The sequence below is a fragment of the Cheilinus undulatus genome, linkage group 13 (genome assembly GCF_018320785.1).
Source record: "Cheilinus undulatus linkage group 13, ASM1832078v1, whole genome shotgun sequence".
NCBI lineage: Eukaryota > Metazoa > Chordata > Actinopteri > Labriformes > Labridae > Cheilinus > Cheilinus undulatus.
In genome coordinates, this window is record NC_054877.1 from 41,955,718 (window position 1) to 41,975,303 (window position 19,586).

General features: G+C 38.4%; 2 protein-coding genes across 3 annotated transcripts in view; one reads left to right on the forward strand and one right to left on the reverse strand.

Annotated features, from left to right (window-relative positions):
* Window positions 1–2,546: 2,546 nt before the first annotated feature.
* On the reverse strand, window positions 2,547–19,405 carry LOC121519553 (E3 ubiquitin-protein ligase TRIM21-like). Of its 2 annotated transcripts, none has more exons than XM_041802294.1 (2): window positions 19,104–19,405; window positions 2,547–6,955 (listed from the first exon to the last, which is right to left on the reverse strand). In XM_041802294.1, exons 1-2 carry the CDS (start codon window positions 19,245–19,247, stop codon window positions 5,288–5,290), a joined length of 1,812 nt encoding a protein of 603 aa, XP_041658228.1. In that variant the 5' UTR covers window positions 19,248–19,405; the 3' UTR covers window positions 2,547–5,287. The 2 variants fall into 2 exon arrangements, with proteins under 2 accessions (XP_041658228.1, XP_041658229.1); XM_041802295.1 differs by lacking the exon at window positions 19,104–19,405 and adding an exon at window positions 10,313–10,410.
* LOC121520246 (sickle tail protein-like) overlaps window positions 19,246–19,586 on the forward strand; it is an 87,832-nt gene continuing 87,491 nt past the window's right edge. The window contains exon 1 of the mRNA XM_041803621.1: window positions 19,246–19,423. Coding sequence (XP_041659555.1) covers window positions 19,246–19,423 — 178 coding nt within the window. The remainder of the gene's footprint in view (window positions 19,424–19,586) is intronic.

Genomic DNA, 19,586 nt, shown 5'->3' on the forward strand with positions numbered 1-19,586 from the left:
CCCTCCAGAGTCCCCTGAAGCAGGCTGTAGTGTAATTTTCCTCTAGCGGCCATGTCCAGGGAGGTTGGCTACAGTCCTGTAGACCTTTAACTTCTGAGTAATATGGCCAACTGTAGTCACAGGAACATCAAGCTGCTTGGGGATGGTCTTACAGCCTTTACTTTTAACATGCTTGTCTATCATTTTCTTTCTAATCTCCTGGGACAACTGTCTCCTTAGCTCTCTGTGGTCCATGTTCAGTGTGGTACAGACCATGATACCAAACAGCACAGTGACTACTTTTCACCCTTTAAATAGTCAGACTGACGGATTACAAGTTTGAGGACACCTGTGTTGATAATTACAGGACTCACCTTAGTTTAACATGTCCCTATGGTCACATTATTTTACATCTTTTCTAGGGGTAACACCATTTTCGTCCAGGCCAGTTTCATTAGCTTGTTTTTTTTAAATTATTACGTTGAACCACAATTCAAAGGTAATGTCTGATTTTTATTCATTTTCAGTAGTTTTTCTTCATTCCGTTTGTCAGTTTCAAGTCATTTCAGTCACCATTATAGGTTTTTCTTTCTTTAACAGAGGAGTACAAACAATTTTGTCCACATGTGTAGGTAGGATTATTTTCATCAATTGTTACAGGTGTCAAATTAATGGATTTGGGTTGATTTAAAGTTGACACTTGGCTGTATCACAAGTAAACCGTCTCCAAGACCTTCATTTCAGGCAAGAACAAACATGCTTTAAGTGTATAAATGCACTGAAAAGAAGTTGTTCTGAAGTACAGGTAACAAAAACCCCAAAGCCTTCAGTAGAATAAATCAGGCTTAATTGCCACTTAACTTCTATTTGTATTGACTCATGCACAATCTGTGAAGCAGGAACACATCAGCTAGTGGTGACTAAAGAGGCCTGATACAGTGGATTTCTGTCACTTCTCCTCTTTTATCTCTCTGTGGATGAACTCTTTAAACAGCTGTGAGCTTGTAAGTCTGGATGTTTTGTGGGGATCATCTCTTAATCAGGGTTGCACACCACTGTCATCTTGTCTTCTTGTACTGTGAGCTTACAGCAGCTTTTTAGACTCTGCTCTGGTTATGCTGTGCAGCATGGCATATGCTGAAAGTCGAGTAAAAATCTCATCATGACAGTGTAAACCAAAGAGGATCAGAAGCAACAATTACTATCTTTTTTTTTTAATTTAAGAACAGGCGTTTAATTTGGCGTGTAAAGCACAATAGCGGGACATACAAATTCCAAGAAACAATCTCTTACGTCAAAGTGAGAATAGATTTCTACAAAGTAATGTCAATTAAATAAAAGTATGTAATGTAAAGTAACTGATTGCATAAATGGGGATCACCCAAGTGCAGTGAATGTGTCTCAAGTTACTGTTGTATAAAGACACCTGTGTCTTGGAGGTCCAGTCACTGGTTGATCAGTATTCCTGGCTACCATCACACCATGAAAACAAAAGAACACTCTAACCAACTCAGAGAAAAAACATTCCTAAGGCACTGAACATCCCCCAGTTCAGTTAAATCCATCATCAAGAAATGGAAGGAATATGGCACATGTGTAAATCTGCCTAGATCAGACCGTCCTCACAGACTGAGTGACCGTGCAAGAAGGAGACTTGTGAGAGAGGCCACACAGACACCTATGACTACTCTGAAGGAGTGACAAGCTTCAGCAGCTGAGATGGGGGCAACTCTGATTACAACTGTTGGCCTGGGTCTTCACCAGTCCAAGTTTTATGGGAGAGTGGTAAAGAGAAAACCAATGTTGGACAAAACTCAGATTAAATCTGGACTAGAGTTCAGCTAAAGCCACATGGGAGACTCCATGGTCAAGTGGAAGAAATCCTTTGGTCTGATGAGACCAAAAGGGAGCTTTTTGGCCATCTGAAAAGACACCAAACACTGCACATCACCACAAACACACCATCCCTACAGTGATGTATGATGGCAGCATCATGCTGTGGTGATGCTTCTCAGCCACCGGCCCTGGAAGGCTTGTAAAGGTAGAGGGTAAAATGAAAGTAGGAAAATATAAAATCCTGGAGGACAATCTTATTCCAACTGCAAGAGAACTACCACTAAGGAGTCAATTTATTTTCTAGCAATACAGTGAGCCCAAGCATACAGAGAAAGCTACACAGAAATTGTTTAAGGACAACAAGGAGAATGTTCTGGAGTGGCAGAGTCAAAGCCCAGACCTCAATCCAATAAAGAATTTGTGGCTGGACTTGAAAAGGGCTGTTCACGCCTGATTCCTGTGCAACCTGACAGAGTTAGAGCAGTTCTGTAAAGAAGAATGGAGTAAAATTGCAGTGTCCAGATATGCAAGCCTGACTGAGACCTATCCACCCAGACTCAGAGCTGTGATTGCAGCCGAAGGTGACTCTACTAAATACTGACATGAAGGGGGTGAATATCTATGCAGTCACTTATTTTACTTTGCATATTTTTAATTGATTGACATTACTTTGGAGGAATCTGTTTCCATTTTGACATTAAAGAATCATTTTTAATTAAAAGGGTAAAATATCCAGTGGGGTTAATAGTTTTAGGGGCATTGTGCAAAGGATGGTTTAAAAAAATATATTACAGTAGCCTACCATAAATATTTCAAAGCTTCAGGTGGCCTGTATAAAAGGCTTATAATGATCTGAGTGGCTTGTGTCTCAATATATATCACCATGACTTTTTAATGGATCGAGACAATTTTTCAAATCATAGATTTTTTTCAGTATTTATAAAAAACATTTTATTAATACAACATAGGATATAGAAACAAACCTTCACTTGCACTTTTGGTCACCTGAGAAAGAATTAATGAGCATCTTACAAAACAAAAAACACAAAAATAGTTCTATAATGCAGTGCTGCCCATCCTTTAAAGTGCATTTAGGTAGGACAAATACTGTATAAACCATTCATTCCTAGGCCAGGTTTCAGACAGTCTTTGCTACATTATTGGACATTTATGCAGCACACATAGCCACATGAGGGAGCTCCACCCCAAAATATTCACCCTCCTAACACAAAACAAGGCTCTACAAGCTACTGGACGCTAAAGAGCTAAAGTCATAGTTGTGGGTGCTTGACTAATAAAAGAGAAGTGCATTGTCCCAGACTAGACAGTCTCTAAAGGCCTAGGGGGCAGAGCGTTCACAGACAGAGGTAGTGGCTCGTCCCAGACTCTAAATGGAGAGCACCAAATTAGGGTCAGACTGAGAGCAGAATTAACAACATTAAGTTAGAGCTAGCCATCAGCTCAACCAACCAGCCGAGGACAGCACAGAAGGCTGACTTGATCAGCAATAATAAGCGCTGGGTGACTATGGCTTGTTCCTTGTAAAAAGTGGGTCATCAGAAGAAAAGTTTCAGAAACACTGACCATATTCTCCTCGATGCTCTCTTTACTAATGAATTAAGTGCTCTATCTGCCCAAACTTAATCAAAGACACCAGCTCTGCTGTTTTTGGCCCCTATAAACCAGCAGCTGCTAGAGTACTCAGTTTACTTTTTGTTGTAGCAAGTTACATAACATAGTCCTTCTGCAGTTCCAGTATTCTTTTAGGTTGTACCTTTTTTCATAACAGTTATCTATTACTGAAAAAAACGCCTGCTGTCCCTTTGTAACATACAGCCCTGTTATTCTATTAAACTGCAGTCATGAGCCGTAAACTCAGCCGTAGTACAGCGGCCCTGCCTTCTGGAGAGTATCACCAACATGAGTAACAAGTATGTAACACATTAACATGTCAGGTTACCTTTAAATGGCAGCGCCCTGTTATTGTCTCCTATGAGGCAGTTCAACCAGGTAGCTAATGATGTCTGGGAATAACATGTCAAGCAACTGAGCAGGAACATTTTTCAGTCTTTAATGACGTGCAGACATCAGTCCAGTCCTCTTCTGTTTAGTCTGTTAATGTTTTGTTCTTTGTCAGTTTACAGTAATCACTCAGTGGAGGTTTTAACAGCTTTTCAGCACTGACATCTCAGTTTCAGTAAAATCCTTGCATTAGCTGAGATGCAAGCCAACGAAAATAGATTCTGCTCCCCTGAACGGATGCCCTATTCCCAACTATAACGACTACAACAAAATTTTCCAGGAATTTCAGGAAATTTAAGGGATTTTCTTTTTGTTGTGGGGCTGGGTTCTTTGAAATTTAAATTTTTCCCATTGAAAAATCCTTTGATTTTTTTTTTATATTTCGGAACTTGCTTGGAAATTTTATGGAATTTTTAGGGGAAAAATTTGATCAAAATACTCAGGTTTCTTCAGAATGTTTTCCGTGAAACATTTGGGAATTGTTTATGGATTTTTAATAGAGTTTTAACAAAGATGATTTAGAATTTTCACAGAAATCTAGTTTAAATTTTAGAAATTTTGGGGTAAATTTTCAGGAAAATTTTCCCTTTTTTCCATGGAAATATTTGGGGAAATTTATTTGTAAATTGTTCGGAATATGATTTAATTTTTTTTTTTTTTGGTAGGAACTCTATTTGAAATTTTAGGGAACTTGCTTGATTTTTTTCAGGAATTTATGTGGAATTTTTTGGGGAATATTTTTGGATATTTTGGTATGCTTGAGTTGTTGGGGGAGGGTTTTGTTCCAGAATTTTCTATGGATTTTGGGAACATATTCTTGTGTATTTTTTGGAAGTGGATAATTTTTACTTATTTAAAAATTAATGAATTTATCATTTTTGGTTGAATTTGTGTTTTATTATAGGGTACTTGCTTAGAAATTTTAAGGAATTATTAGGAACATTTTTTTTATTAAATTATTTGTGCTTATTCAAAAGACATTTGGGGAATGTTAAAGGGTTTTTCAAATGGGATTTTTAAAAATATGATAAAGAATTTCACTGAAATTTCTCTCAAATTTTGGGGAATTCCTCTGAATTGGGGGGATTTTTGTTTGTTTGTTTTGGAAATCTCTAATCATTTTAAAGGAAATTTTCCAAGACCTCAAGAAGTTTAAGTGGAAAAACACATTGTTTGCCAAAATGACTTCCTAAAAGTGAAGAAATAATTTTGTTTTTTTTATTGTGCAGTAAGATTGGGTTATTGTCCTCATGTGCAGACATCCTAAAACTACTTCCTCTTTAAAGATCCAGCTTAAGTTTTGTCCTAATCAGATTCTACTTGACCCAAATAAGGGGTCTTAGGAGGATATATAACGAGTGACTTTTAAAAGTAGTTTTACCCAACATAGTAATGTCACATTAAGCCTTCGATTTTCTCCTGTGAAATGACAAACTCCTCTTCATGAACTTCATAAGAAGTCTGAGTCAGTGAGGTTGGCCGGTAAAATAATGAGAGGAGCTGAGTTTGCTCCTCCATGGTGAAGGCCAGGGCTGAAGAAAGGACGGAGTCTCTCTGTAAAGTTGCAGTCAGTGAACGAGTAAAGATGAACGGCAGCATCCACATCATAAAAGGAGACCAGACCCTCCTCATAGCCTACATAAACCCCCACCCTGTGAGGCCTGGAGTCCAGACTGAGGCGGACCACTGGAGAGGATAGACTGAGGTATTCATTCCCATTCCTTAAACCCACAGACCAGTATCCATGCATTGGGCTTAATGGGAGTGTTCCCTTCCTGTCAACGGATTCTTTGACCACTCCCAGAGTCCAGTCTGTCTTCCCCGAGACCTGAACCACATAGAAAGCTCTTCCTGAGGAGAAACTCTGCTGTGCAACGACGTTGGCATAAAGAGAAAACCTGTTCACGTTGTCTGGTAGCTCCTGTCTCACCTCACCACAGCAGACCTGTTTGTTGTCATCAGACAGGACTAACCAGGCATTGGCTGTCTGAGGGTCAAGGGTCACATCGACTGCGTACTGCTGGGCTTTCTTCAGCTGGGCTTCAAGGAGCTGCTGCTTCTTCTCTCTGCTTAGAATCTCCTCCAGCTCAGCCGCAGCTTTCACCACAATCCCCTCATATGACGGTGGACAGATCCTAACCGGGGTGGAGCTTTTGGTGCTCAGAGTAGAGTTCATGGATGAGAGTGTCTGCAGGAGGAGGAGATGGTCCTGGGAGTGTAGGAGCTGCTCCATCTCAGCAGTTTTCTTCATCAGTGCAGAGATTTCTCGGTTCAGCTCTTTAATGAAGCCATCAGCCTCTTTCTCCGTCATCTTCTGTCTCTCTTCAATCGTCTCGATGAGCGTGTTCAGGCGTTTTTCTGCAGTCTGCATGACGAGGGTGAAGACTCGAACACCGTCTGCTATCTCTCTCTCTGCATCATCCTTACTGTGCATTTTTAATTGTTCAATTTGTCTGATCCTTTGTTGTCTCTCCTGGATCATCTGCTGGATTTCTATGCCTGCTTGCTCCAGCTGGTCCCTCTTTGCTTCGCATTCATCTTTCAGGGAGGAAATTTTGTGACCCACATGCCCTGAAACGATGCACTGAGCACACACGCAGATCTGATCGGTCTTACAGAACAACTCCAGGGCTTTTGTATGCTGTGAACATACCCTGGTCTCCATGTTGCCCACAGGATCAGTCAGCAGATGTCTTTGAAGGGACTCAGCAGTCATGTGAGAGTCTATGTGGATACCACAGTAGGAGGCGAAACATGTCAAACAAGACTTCACGGCCTTCATTTTGGTTCCAGTGCAGACGTCACAGCAGATCTCTCCTGGTTTGGCAGCTTTGATCTCTGAGTCTGAGCGCTTTCTCTTTCCTGCTGACTGCTTGAACTCAGATGCCATCTCAGATATAAAAGTGTTGACGGGCAGCTCCGGTTTGGTTTGAAACTGCTTCTTACACAAAGGACACTGACACCGCACACTGTTAATGTTCCAGTGCTGTGAGATGCACTTCTTGCAGAAGTTGTGTCCACAGGGGATGGTGACAGGATCAGTGAAAACATCCAAACAGATGCAGCACAGGAACTGGTCCTCAGACAGAACACAGCTGGTAGCCGCCATGATGACACACTGCGAACGAGAGGGAAGGAGAAATTACTGCATGCTTTACCTGTGAAGTCAACTTCTAGTTTGACAGCTAAATTCTGAATACAAACTAAGAACAAAGGTAAGTTTATCTGAAATAAAGAATGACATAAAACATTTTTAGACTAGCCACACTCAGGCCTTGTTAATTCCGGCGTGTTGAATCATGAAATACCTTAACCCTCAGGCCCCCTTTTTAAAAACCTCACACTTTTCCCCTTAAGGCCCTTTTTGGTCACTGGATATATTCAAAAATATTAGTCATTAACCCCAGTGTTCATCATGTGTAGCAAATGTGAATTCATTTTCATGATTTTAACCTTCTAGATACAGGTTTATCTACATAATGCAACTTTTTATTTAAACAAAGAATTAATTGTCCTCTATTTGATAAATGCAAAGTGGACTTTTTGTGCATTGATTATCAGTCTGGAATATGTCAGTGACTAGCAACAACACCAATTTTGATTATTATTTTTTGTGCGATTAAAAATTACACAAAAAACCTCAAGCTTTTACCCTTTAGGCCATTTTTGGTCACTGGATATATTCAGAAATATTACTCATTAACTCCAGTCTTCATCATGTATAGCAAATGTGAATTCATTTTCATAATTTTAACCCTCTAAATGCCAGTTGATTTACATAATGCAACTTTTTATTCAAACAAAAAAATATTTTTCCTCTATATGATGAATGCAAAGTGGACTTTTTGTGCATGGATTATCGTTCTGGTATAGGTCAGTGACTTGCAACAACACCGATTTTGAAAGATTATTACTTTTTGTGCAATTAAAAAATGCACCAAAACTCCTCAGGCTTTTCCCCTTAAGGCCCTTTTTGGTCACTGAATATATTCAGAAATATTACTCATTCACCCCTGTCTTCATCATATATAGCAGATGTGTATTAATGAATCTTAGGGTACATGGAAGGAGCTTAACAGCATAATTAAGAACAGCACAGTGAATTCTGGCTATCGAAATAATTTTAATATAAATAACCAGTCAATTAAAACTGAAACTACAAAGACTGCTGAAAAATCCAATTAGTATATTGTTAATGTTGATTATAATTTAGCAAAAAAATTGTTGATCCATTGTTAAAAGATGATGGGAAAGAGATTTATTTATTTATTTATTTATTTAATTTATTTATTTATTTGGAAAAGCAGAAGGTGGCAAAAATTATTTAACAGAGGCAGAAACCAGCAGGAAAAATGTTGGAAAAGGGATCAAAATGGGCAAAAGTAAAAAATTGATGTAGCAAATATTGAATTGCTGTTAAAACGGACAAAAGTAGGTGTAAAAGTGGTGAAAAGGGGTTAATAGTGGCAGAGGTGGGTCAGTAGAGGCAACGATGAGAGGAAAGTGGCAAAATATCTTAAAAGATGCAGAAACGGATGAGAAATGAGAGCAACAATGGGTTTAAAGAGACAAAAATGAATATAGAGGGTAAAAATGGGTTAAAGTGGCCAATGGATGGAAAAAAAAAATGTGTGAAACAGGATTTTTAAAGTAGTAAAAAATGGGTTTAAATTGGTAAAAGTTGGTTTAAAGTTGAAAAGATAAGAAGCAAGAGGAAAAAATGGTTGAATTTTGCATAAAAGTGATGAAAAATAGAAATTCATAGTGACAAAAATGCATGGTGTTACGTGCGTCCTGGAGTGCTGAATGTCCTCTCTCTCCCTGGCTGTCTGGTCTCCCTCCTCCCTCTACCTGTGGGCTGCAGCACACCTGTGTGCTGTTAGCACTCAGGGTGGAGGAGAGGGAGTATTTAGAGTGGCAGGGGAGTAGAGCAGAGCAGAGAGAGCAGAGCTGGGCCAGGCACCCGTGACACTGTCATGGAGAAGCGCGTGAGGAGGTTTGTTTCCTTGGTATTTGAGTAATTATTTTTTCGTTTAGTATTAATTCGTTCGGTTTAACCAAACGTTTTGTTTCCCGTTTCTCCTTTTCCTCCCTCCCCAGGCATGTTTAGATTGCTGGGTTTTGTTGTTTTAGTTTGGCTGTAGTCGTCGGTAGTCCTGTTTTCTCGTTGTGTTCTTTTCTTGATTAAATAGTTAGTTCTTTTGGTTAGGTAGTTTTAGTTAGGGGTGGTGGCTGGTCCAATGGCCCATTGCGTGGTCAGCCACGTCCACCACTCCTCTTTTGTTCTTTTTGGCCGGCGGCTGCAGCTCTTTTGATTTCGTTGATATGTTTAATGTTTAATTAATTAATTGACCTGTTTGTTAAAATAAAGCTTGGATTATTTTGGAACTCAAACCATTTGTCTGTCTCCTTTTATATATGTTATGGTCTCTTTTGATACGAGACTTATTTTTCCCAGTTTAAATAAATAATTTTTAAGAGGCCGTAACAATGGGAAAAGTGTTAAAAAGTGAAACAAAGCAAATAATTTCAGCATCAGAACCCAATAATAGTCTGACTCAGTGTTCAGCTCCAGAATTAAGTAACTGTTAGCCGGGATCCAAACGCCAATGCTACTGATCCAACACATTTGCATTGACACTATCACTAAATCACAGCTGGAGGGGGCCTGTTCTCTGGGTTCGTCAGTGGCCCAGACATCTGTGTGGGCCGGCTTGGCCGCAGGTATTCAAACACCTCTGCTGTGACGTCTGCTCTAGATTGGTCTATTGAAACTGCCTCAAACTCTATTGACCTAGAAACAGAAACAGAGGTGGAGCTAACGAAGGTTACGAACCTGCTGCCACCATGCTGGCCTGCAGCCATATCAGCCTCTAATGCACAGATACCATGTTCTATGGAGCTCTATGGAGCTCTATGGAGATATGTTATGACAGCTTAATGCACTCTGATATTAAAATACTGGTGAACGAGGCAGTGAGAACACCTGGGCTGTTGGGCTTTGTGGTTTCCTGTGACCTTAAGTCTTTCCACTGGTTCTTTCAGGATGAATCATAAAGTGCAGCTGCTGCTTTATAAAACAAATACCAAAAGACATCCTTGATAATAAAAAAAATGAATAATAAAAACAGGACAGGGCTCTTAGGTGTTTGACCTGTACGTCCTTGATTCACACCCAAACAGACAGAAGCTTTAGCTTTCTGTGTCGAGCAAACCTGAGTTACAATCTTTCTCTACATCCTTCTTATTTTGCCCTCACACTTTCACTTCTATTGTCTCACGCTGAGCACTTTGCATTTGCATTTTTAAATGTATTTCCATGTCCTTCAGCTATTTCTCATATTCTACACATCCTCATTCACATCTTTTTGAGCTCTATGTGAAACTGAAAGTAACTTACACTGAAACATTTGCTCACAAAGTTGACTTTCTTTAAATGTCTGTAGATAAAATGTGCAAATGTGACTGATCCTACCTGAAAATGACAAAAGTTAGGGAAGAAAGCCTGGAGATCCTGGTTGTGTTAAATCAGAGACTCAAAGCAGTGCCAGTCCCACACGTTGTGACTGAAATCATCAACAAGGAAGTGCTTAGAACACACCTCCCCTTTCCAGTAAACAGCTAGTGAGTCATGCAAAGAGCATGTTTGTTTGCTGTCCTTCTTTGTGCTGTATTTTATTGTTATCTAACTTTGGTGATAAAACGAACACTTGAGACTGAAGACTAGTCTGAAGTCTACTAGTATACTAATAGTGTGGCAAATGCAGTGACTTCTTTATGTCGTTATAAGTCATTTAACTCTCCAAATGTGTGGTTTTGTTTTGAAACTCATGAAAAAAAAAACAGTAGAGGGTATGCATGTCATTGCACAGTTCCAGACAGTGAGTAGAGGCCCTGTGTGGAAAAGTGATTGCCTTTGATGAAAAAATAACTGAAGTCCAAATTCTGTGGCTGATTCAGAGAAAGTAGAGAGAAGAAGCTCACTGCATGGCTGGTGAGGTTCTCCTCTGCTGAGCCGGTTTGAGAGGAGGTTGTTGAGCAGGTTTGGATGTAACAGCAGACTGATCAAAGAGACTGAGGGTCAAAGAGACTGATAAGACAACATTTGGTTACAAACAGCACAGGATGCAGTCAATAGAAAGATACACGGTCAATAGCATGGTCGGAACGAGGGGGTGGTTCATGGGGCTTCAGACCCCAATGTTTTCTTAAAAACCCCGAATCTTTCAGGTTTGTTTTAAATATGTTGTTTAAGGCAGTGCTGATCACAGCATGGAAATATAATTTTCAAAGCAACTGAAAAAATCAGATCTTTTAATTATTTTTTTTTTTAACTTTTAGGAACCTATGTAGAGAGCAGGATTAGGGACATTTAACAACAACATTTGTAGGCTTTTTTGGTAACACCTTATTTGAAGTTTTATTCATAAGACTGATGTTATGCTGTCATAATCATGACATGACACCTGTCATTAACATGAATAGGGCGTCATGAATGTTGCCATTAAGTGTCATTCGCTAACTTAATGACACCTTTTCTGCAAAGTTGACTTTTTTTCGGAAGGCATAATCATGATGACTTGACATTTACGGTAAAGGTGTCATAATTTAGCAACATTCACAAAGCCCTATTCATGTTAATGACAGGTGTCATGTCATGATTATGACAGCATAACGTCAGTCTTATGTATAAAACTTCAAAGTGTTACAGCATTTTTTTTTTCATTCTAAAAAAATTAAAGAATTTTGACTTTTTCTTAGAATAATTTAAAAAAATGCATGCTATTTTTTAAAATGGCATTAATACTCTTTCATATCTATACACTCACTGCAGTGGAAAAAAATATTTTTGATATTGTTCTAAAAGTACATTTTTCAGCATTTTTGGGAATAGATTAATATCCCTAACCCACAGGTGTCAAAGTTTAAGGCCGGGGAGTCAAATCCAACCTGCAAGATGATTTCATATTTCTGTTATAACTGGCCCATCAGTATGAGGTCTGCAGATTTCCTCAAGTATAAAAATGTGAACTTATCCTAATGATTTAAGATATCCTTGTTAAGTCATAAAATCTGAAAAAGTAAGGAGTAAAAATATTTAGATAAGAAGTCAGGAATGTGGGCAAAGAAATTAATTTGTGTTTTAATTTCACATTTTCAATTTTGCATCACACAATTAGGACTCAAACTTGGGATTTCGACTTCTAATTTCATACTTCAAGCATTTCAACTCATAGTTTTGACTTCTCATATAATATTTTGAGCTTTGAGATTCATAATTCTAATTTTTAAGTGATATTTTGACCTTTTTGACCAAATATTTTGTATTTTATCTCATATTTTCAACTCCAAACTTTGACTTCGTAATCCCATAGTTTGGCCTTTAGACTTACAATTCAAAATTTTGATTCATATTTTGACTTTTAATTTCATGATTACACATTTTATTTCATATTTTGACCTTTTAAACTCATGATTTTGACGTTTTTTCTAATATATTTGCCATTAAAAAAAGGTGTGTTTTTTCAATTTCAATGTGATGTTTTGACCTTTTTGAACTAATAAATTCACTTTTCTAAGATTGTGAGTCTTTAAACTTATATTTTTAACTTTTTAAGTGTCAAAGTCATTTATCATCAATGCTAAGTGTTTTTTTTTTTCATATTTTATTACTAATGAAATGAGGTTGACAGTTTATGGTTAAAATGGTGACCCTGTTAGGCCCTCAGGTTAGTCCTGAATCCAGAATCTGGTCCCTGCTGTGATTGAGTTTGACACCCCTGCTCTAACCCCAGTTGTTGCTTTGTTTGAAAATACAGAGCTTCAGTTGTAAACTTTTTCACCAAATTCCTCCCCAACCTATGCAGTAACTTAAAATATACAATTCAGACATTTTTAGGAGTTAGAAGTAAAGATTATTGGACTCCAGCATGATGTATCATGATTTTAGAGTGATAATGATACTTTAGCTCAGTTAGGTTAAGAAAAAATAATATTATCAACTAAGTATTTTTTTAGGTTGAGCAACATTATTTTTCCCTAAATGTTGCATAGATCTTTTTTGGCATTTTGAATTAAAATTTTTATGTAAAAAGGCACAAAAATAGTGCATTAAACTGTCTGAAACCCCCAAAAATTCTTTGAAAGTGCCAGCCCCTTGGCTTTTGTGCTTTTGTGCTTATGTGCCAGGTTACCATTATCCGACATCAACAGTGACACATTTATTGTTCCAGTAGCAAGGCACTCTTGCAGAAAACAGTAAACAGTGTGAAATTTTGAGGCACACTTTGAACGTGAAAAGTAGCACCATCTGGTGTAGAATTAAAAATGTAAAAGTTGAAAGCTAGAAGTCCAAAATGAAATCTTAACAGAGGAATGCATTAGTCTATGTTAAGATAATTGTAGGATCAAAATGGCATTTTCACTGGTTTTCAGTGGGATTTTTTTTTGTGGCTGCAAACAAATGTGGCTAATTTTTGTGAAAAATTTTAAGCTAATTTAAGGAACGGAGACAACAATTCTAAAAAAAAAAAAAAAAAAAAAAAAAAAATCCCCTGGCAAACTTGAGAAATGACAACAACACAGCCAAAATGGCTTAAAATAGAAAACTGAATGGCAAAGAAATATCTCTCTTTGGGGTTAAATGTAACATTGCTCCATTTGTTGGCTGAACTGAAAGAGAAAGTTCATGTCCTTTGTGTTTTCAGTCTGATCATAGAGGAGGAAGTGGAGCCCACATAGTTAGTGGAAAGTACCTGACAGGCCACACAGGAAAGAATGAATAGGAGATAACGTGTTTACCCAACACCCCGACCTTAGGAGACAATAAATGATAATAAAATCCCCCACAAGTCTAAGGGGACTTTAGAAGCATCATAAAATCTCTCAGAGTCAGTATTTGAATTTCAGTATAGAAATAAGCTTCTCCTCTGAAGTCATTTGGGGGGGGGGGGGGGGTAAATACAGGCTGTTTTAGTCCAGACTTCAAATTCAACTCTGTACAATTTCTTTTACTTCCCTACCATGACTGTCGGATTACAAAGTCCCAAAAAGTTGGGACACTGTAAAAATGTGAATAAAAACAGAGTGCAGTTTTCAACCTATGTATTCTAAAGAACGCAGCACAAAGACACGGTAGTTAATGTTCCATCAGATTTTTTGGAATATGCACATACTTTGAATTTGATGCCTGTACTCCAAAAACCACCAAGACGGGAAAAACACTAATTACATTTTCTCAAATTTATGTATTCATTTTTTTTTTTCTTTTAAATTTTTGGTACTTGTACTTTTTTGAGTCCATTTTGAAATCAACACTTTTATCCCTACTTAAGTAACCAGAGTAACTGTACTTTTACTATAGTACTGTATAGTACACTTACTTATTATGGATACTTATATAGCCTACATATACTTTTAAATATATATATTTTATTTATTTATTTTATGTATTTTATTTAAAGTTATTTAACCAGGAAGCCTCATTGAGATTAAAAATGTCCTTTACAAGAGTGTCCTGGCCAAGACAGCAGCAAGTCAAGTCATATATGATGACATTAACGAACTGAGCCCTTTTTTCTAGTTGAAAGTATTGCACGTTAGGATATTTTCTTGTCAGAGATGTTTATCTGGGATCTACCAGTTTGATGAGCCTTGTGATTGATTAGTAATGCCTTAAAAAGCCGCAAGGGGGAGCTGTTGGCGCCGATGTCAAATGAAGCTAAAGCTGCCACAGAGGAAGATGGTGTACCAACAGTTTCTCTCATATTTCCTTTTTAAGGTAATATAACTTAATGTTATGAAGTGGTTGTCTTTGAAAAACATTTGTAAAGATTTAAGTTGCCTTTTTAAGTAATTAAACCGAAGGTTGAGATTTTTTGAACAAATTATGGACATGTACGACCATGACTGAGACAATGTTTTAAGCTAGTTTAGCTGTGCGGTGGTCATGGTGTCACAGAGGGTCAATGTCACTGCAATTCACTCAGATTATTGTTTAGACAGAGCAACCAAGGAAGACTGACAGTGAAACTGTTTTTGTCTGAGTTTGTGGTTAAATTTGATATGTTTATCAATTTCTCAAAAATTAAGACAGTCGTTAATGAAAAAATACAAGACAAACATTGATTTTTGTATTTTAATCAGTTAATTCTAACTATTTCTGCTTGTGTATTAAATGCTTACCTGTTATATTTCATTGTACTCACTTGAAATAGGTTTTGAATATGTTCTGTTTTTTAGCTAAAAAAGAAAAGTGAAGCAAAAGAAATAAATACTTGTAAAGAGCCCCGTTACAAGGGAAATGCATATAAATGTGAAGTGCTACAAAGACAAAGACATTTTGTAAATAATTAAAAAAAAGATTTCACATTGTCGCTTGAAGATGCCTGTATCAGCATTTTTAATTCGGTTAATAAAAGTGTCTTATTTTGGGTACAATTTAAAAAGAAAGGCAAAGCTGACAGCAGGCAGCATGTCCTAATAGCATGAAGGCATAATTAAGCATGAGTCATCAAGCATCCAGCACACTACCAGCTTAAAACAGCCTCCTAACAGCCCTGTAGGACAGAGTTAGGGTACATTTTTCCTGTCAATGTTGTTGAAAATGCTTTGAGGGACCAAGAAATGACTGAACACATCATAGCTTACTTACTAACTCTCACTTTTTCTCAGTTCATCATTTTAATAATGTGCTTGGTGGGAAGGTTCTTTGTACAATTTCCAACGTTAATTCTCCGATAATCTCTTTCTTATTAAGGCAAAAAAAAAAAAAAAAAAAGTCGGGACCTTAATTGGAATTGAATCAATAGTGTCAATCAGTGGTGATTCCCATAGCCATCACAATCATGCTCATACGGGATTGATGTAGTAGTTGCACAAAGACTTGTTTTCCTACAGGAAGATTAATCTATTTTCTTTTCTTTGTCCAGGGTCAGATTGTGGTGGCAGCGGTCTAAACAAGTCAAACCAGACATCCCCCACCCCAGCCACATTTTCCAGTTACTCCAGGGGAATCCACAGGTATATGCAGGCTACATGGGTAATTATTGGGCTGCTCCAGCGTTCCCTCTAGTTTAGGTTGCCTGAAAGACCTTGGGAGATCCTGGTCAGATAAAGAACCACCTCAGCTGGCTCCTTTTGATACAAAAGAGCAACAGCTTCACTTTAAGCTCTGTCCAGATGTCCAAGCTCCTCACCTCGTCACTAATGGGCCCAGCCGTCCTCCTTTAGAAACTCACTTCAGCTGCTTGTATCGGGATGAGGACTGAAGTCTGCTACCATATGGCACCGGTGCCAGCATGTCTGATACCTACTGAAACAAATCAAAACAAAGATTTTGGTGCTGTGCCACGTCAAATACCCCTACCAGTCCTAATGAAAGGCACAAAACACCTGGGACTCAACACAGTTCATGTAGTCTACACTTGTTTTAATTCAGCAGAGCAGGACGTCTTTTATTTATTTTGCTGCAGAGTAATGTTTCTTCACGTGCATCCTTGTTGTCTTTGACGCAGTGCCAGTGGAAGATTACTGAGTGAGTCTTTGCTTCAAGAAGTCTCAACCGTTTATTTGTCTTATACTTTGCCCAATTAGAATCTTTTAAATATATTTGTCTGTATTTTTTAAGCCGACGGTATAGAGACAGCTTTTATTCTTGCACCCTCTTCAGTGTTTCGATTGATTTAGGTGAGCGCGCCAGAGCCTACCATTGCTACAGTGCCAAAATAGTATTTATGGTGCCAATCATTTTGATTCTGTTTCTGAGAAATCCCTCTTTTTGATGATTTACTAGGATTTTTATTTGTTTATATTCATTGCGGAGGGATGGAGGGATCAACAATGAGTGATGGCCACCCAAATGTGGGTCGTGGGGCAGTTTTCAGTGGATCAACTAGATGTCTGTAAAAAGAAAAATGGTGGCAAAAATCCTGAAGTCCTTATTGGACATGCATTGATACCATGTATTTTACCCTGTTTTACTGTGAAGTTGGGTAAATCTAAATGTTTGATCAATAATTCAACTAATTTATCAATCCATCTGTCAAACTCAAGCCCCATTTTACCCTCACAGTGAACAAAACGTGAGATATTTGAAGTCGTTCACTTGGAGCAAAGACTCACTCTCCATCCAAGGGAGCAACCCCCATTTTCTGTTAGAGAACCACAGCCTTGGACTTGGAGGTGCTGACACTTATCCAGACCACTTTGCACCCACCTGCCAGTGCAAACCTGAAGAAGCGTACAGAACCACATCATGTGCAAAAAATGGAGATAAAAATCAGAGGCCCTCAGATTGGAAACCCTCTCCCTTTGTCTGTGTTGAGGGGACCCTGGTGGAGGACAGCATGTACTGAGAGCAGAACTGGATGAGGAAACAACTCTTATTCAAGAATAACAGTGACAGGACCACATATTCTCACAGAGAGAGACATAATTGTAAGTCTTTCTTGAGTGCACAGAACATGTTAAGTGGAAGAGCTAACTCCCACATCTCCCAGAGAAGCTTTGGAAGGGTAAAGAAACGGTTTTTTTGCAACTTTTTACACATTTTTTGCCACTTTTATCCCATTTATGCCCATTTTCATAATTTTTTCTCCCAATGTTCACTTATTTAAGCTACCTTTTGTCATTAAATACCACTTTTTCCCTAGTTTTTGCCCATTTTAGCTACTTGTTGTTGCCACTTTTTTGTGCCCCTTTTCACCATTTTTGTTAGCATTTTTCTCCCATTTAAGCTACCTCTTGCCATTAGATACCACTCTTTTTTGCCCATTTTTGCCACTGTATCATATTTTTGCCCTTTTTCACCACCTGTAACCCATTTCAGCTACCTTTTGCTTCTAAATACCACTTGTTTTCATTTTTTTGGCCATTTTTGCCACTTTTGACTGCTTTTTGCCCATTGTAGTCAAATTTCACTCATTTTTTGCCACATTTGGATCATTTCATGTCACTTATAACTCATTTTTTGTCACTTCTTACCCATTTTTTGGTACTTTCTGACCCCTTCTCCACTTTTTCTCCCTATTCTCACCCCTTTTCACCAATTTTTGTTGCTTTTTGACTATTTTTGCCACCTTTAACTTATTGTTATTGTACTTCAAGCTGTGTTTGCTTCACCATTTAGATTGTGGCTCTTGCAAAGGTATTTTTCAACAATTTGGCTCTTTGGTTGAGCAGCGTTGAGTTACACTGCTGTGAACAATATCTACACCACCTTCAGCCTTAAGACTCAAGAGGCTACTCTGTCAATAAGGCAGTGTTCAATTTTTTTTGTTAACTAAATTGTATATTTTGAGCAATGATTTCACATTCTTCTACTATTTCAGCTATTTTTCCACTATTTTCAGCTATTTTAAGCTATTTCTATGCTTTTTCAGCCATTGAATTCCAATTTCAGCTATTTTTATGCTATTTTCATCTATTTTTAGTCCAATCTCAGCTATTCTTGAGCTATTTGCCAGTAATTTTAGGCTACTTTCAGCTATTTATATCATTTTTTCGCTACTGAATGCCATTTTCAGCTACTTTTATGGCACTTTATGCTATTTTTGTGCTATTTTCAGCTACTTTTTGCTTTTTCAGCTATTTTCAGCAGTTCTCCCACAGTTCAGTTCTCAGCATCCCCACACAATTTCAGCTGAAATTGCATTTTTATCTAGTTTTATAATTTCATAAACAACCAAATGGAAAAAAAAAATCCAATTTCAGAGAACTGAAGATTAAAGAGCAGCTGAACTTTGGTGGGTTTATGAAAAGAAGCAGAAAAAGATGAAGGAAAAGAAGATGACAGTTTTAGTTTAATGTGAGGATTGAGACATCAACTCAGATTAGCTAATCTGACAACAGCAGAGACATCATGTGAGCAGCAAACACAGCTGAGACAAGAGCAACAGAAGGACACAAAAAGGAGAAGATGTATGTCACAGTGAGAGGAAGAGAGGGAGAAGAGAAGGAGCATGAGATGACAGAGAGAAAGAGGAGTGAGCTTGGGGAGAAAAAGCTCTCCCAGAGGAGTTCAGGCTCAGAGGGAGCACACTGCTCACACGAACACAGCAGCAGAAAGATGAAGGAATCACACAGAATGAACTGGATTTACGCTCAATGAGCAGAGATCACTGCGGCTAACACGGGGAAAGTCTGCTGGTTCAGAGACGATAGGGATGAAGAAGGACCCAGGAGAAGAGAGACAGAAAGAAGAGGAGAAAGAGCCACGACTGGAAGGAGGAAGCAGAGCAGAAGAATAAAAGGAAACAGGGACTCACACTAACCCTGCAGTACCTAAACAACGCTCTCCTCAGCCCAGCAGGAAAGATGTCCAAGTCCTCTCCTCGTCTGGGTCGCCCCGGATCAGCGGGGTCTAAGAGCCCCAGCATGAGGAAGGAGCTGCAGGGGAATCGCTCATGCATGCTTCGTATCGGAGAGAGGCTGATGAGGGCAGGCAGCGAGGGGAACCTGGTCCAGAGGGTACCACCAGCGCAGAGCCAGACTTCCTCTGCTGGGCTGAGGCAAGGATCTAACGGGCGGACACAAGCTGCTGCCCTGCAGGACAGCACAGACTACACAGGAAATAACTCAGGCAAAGGTAAGAGGTCTTTCTTTTGATTGAAAGAAACTCAGTTACCTCTGTGTTACATAATTTCAGTTAGATCATCAGGAGCGGAATAACAAAACTTTATACAGCAGAACAAACAATCTGACAAGAGTTATAACACCGTTCCTGTTAGACAACTTCTTAAAAAAGGGGA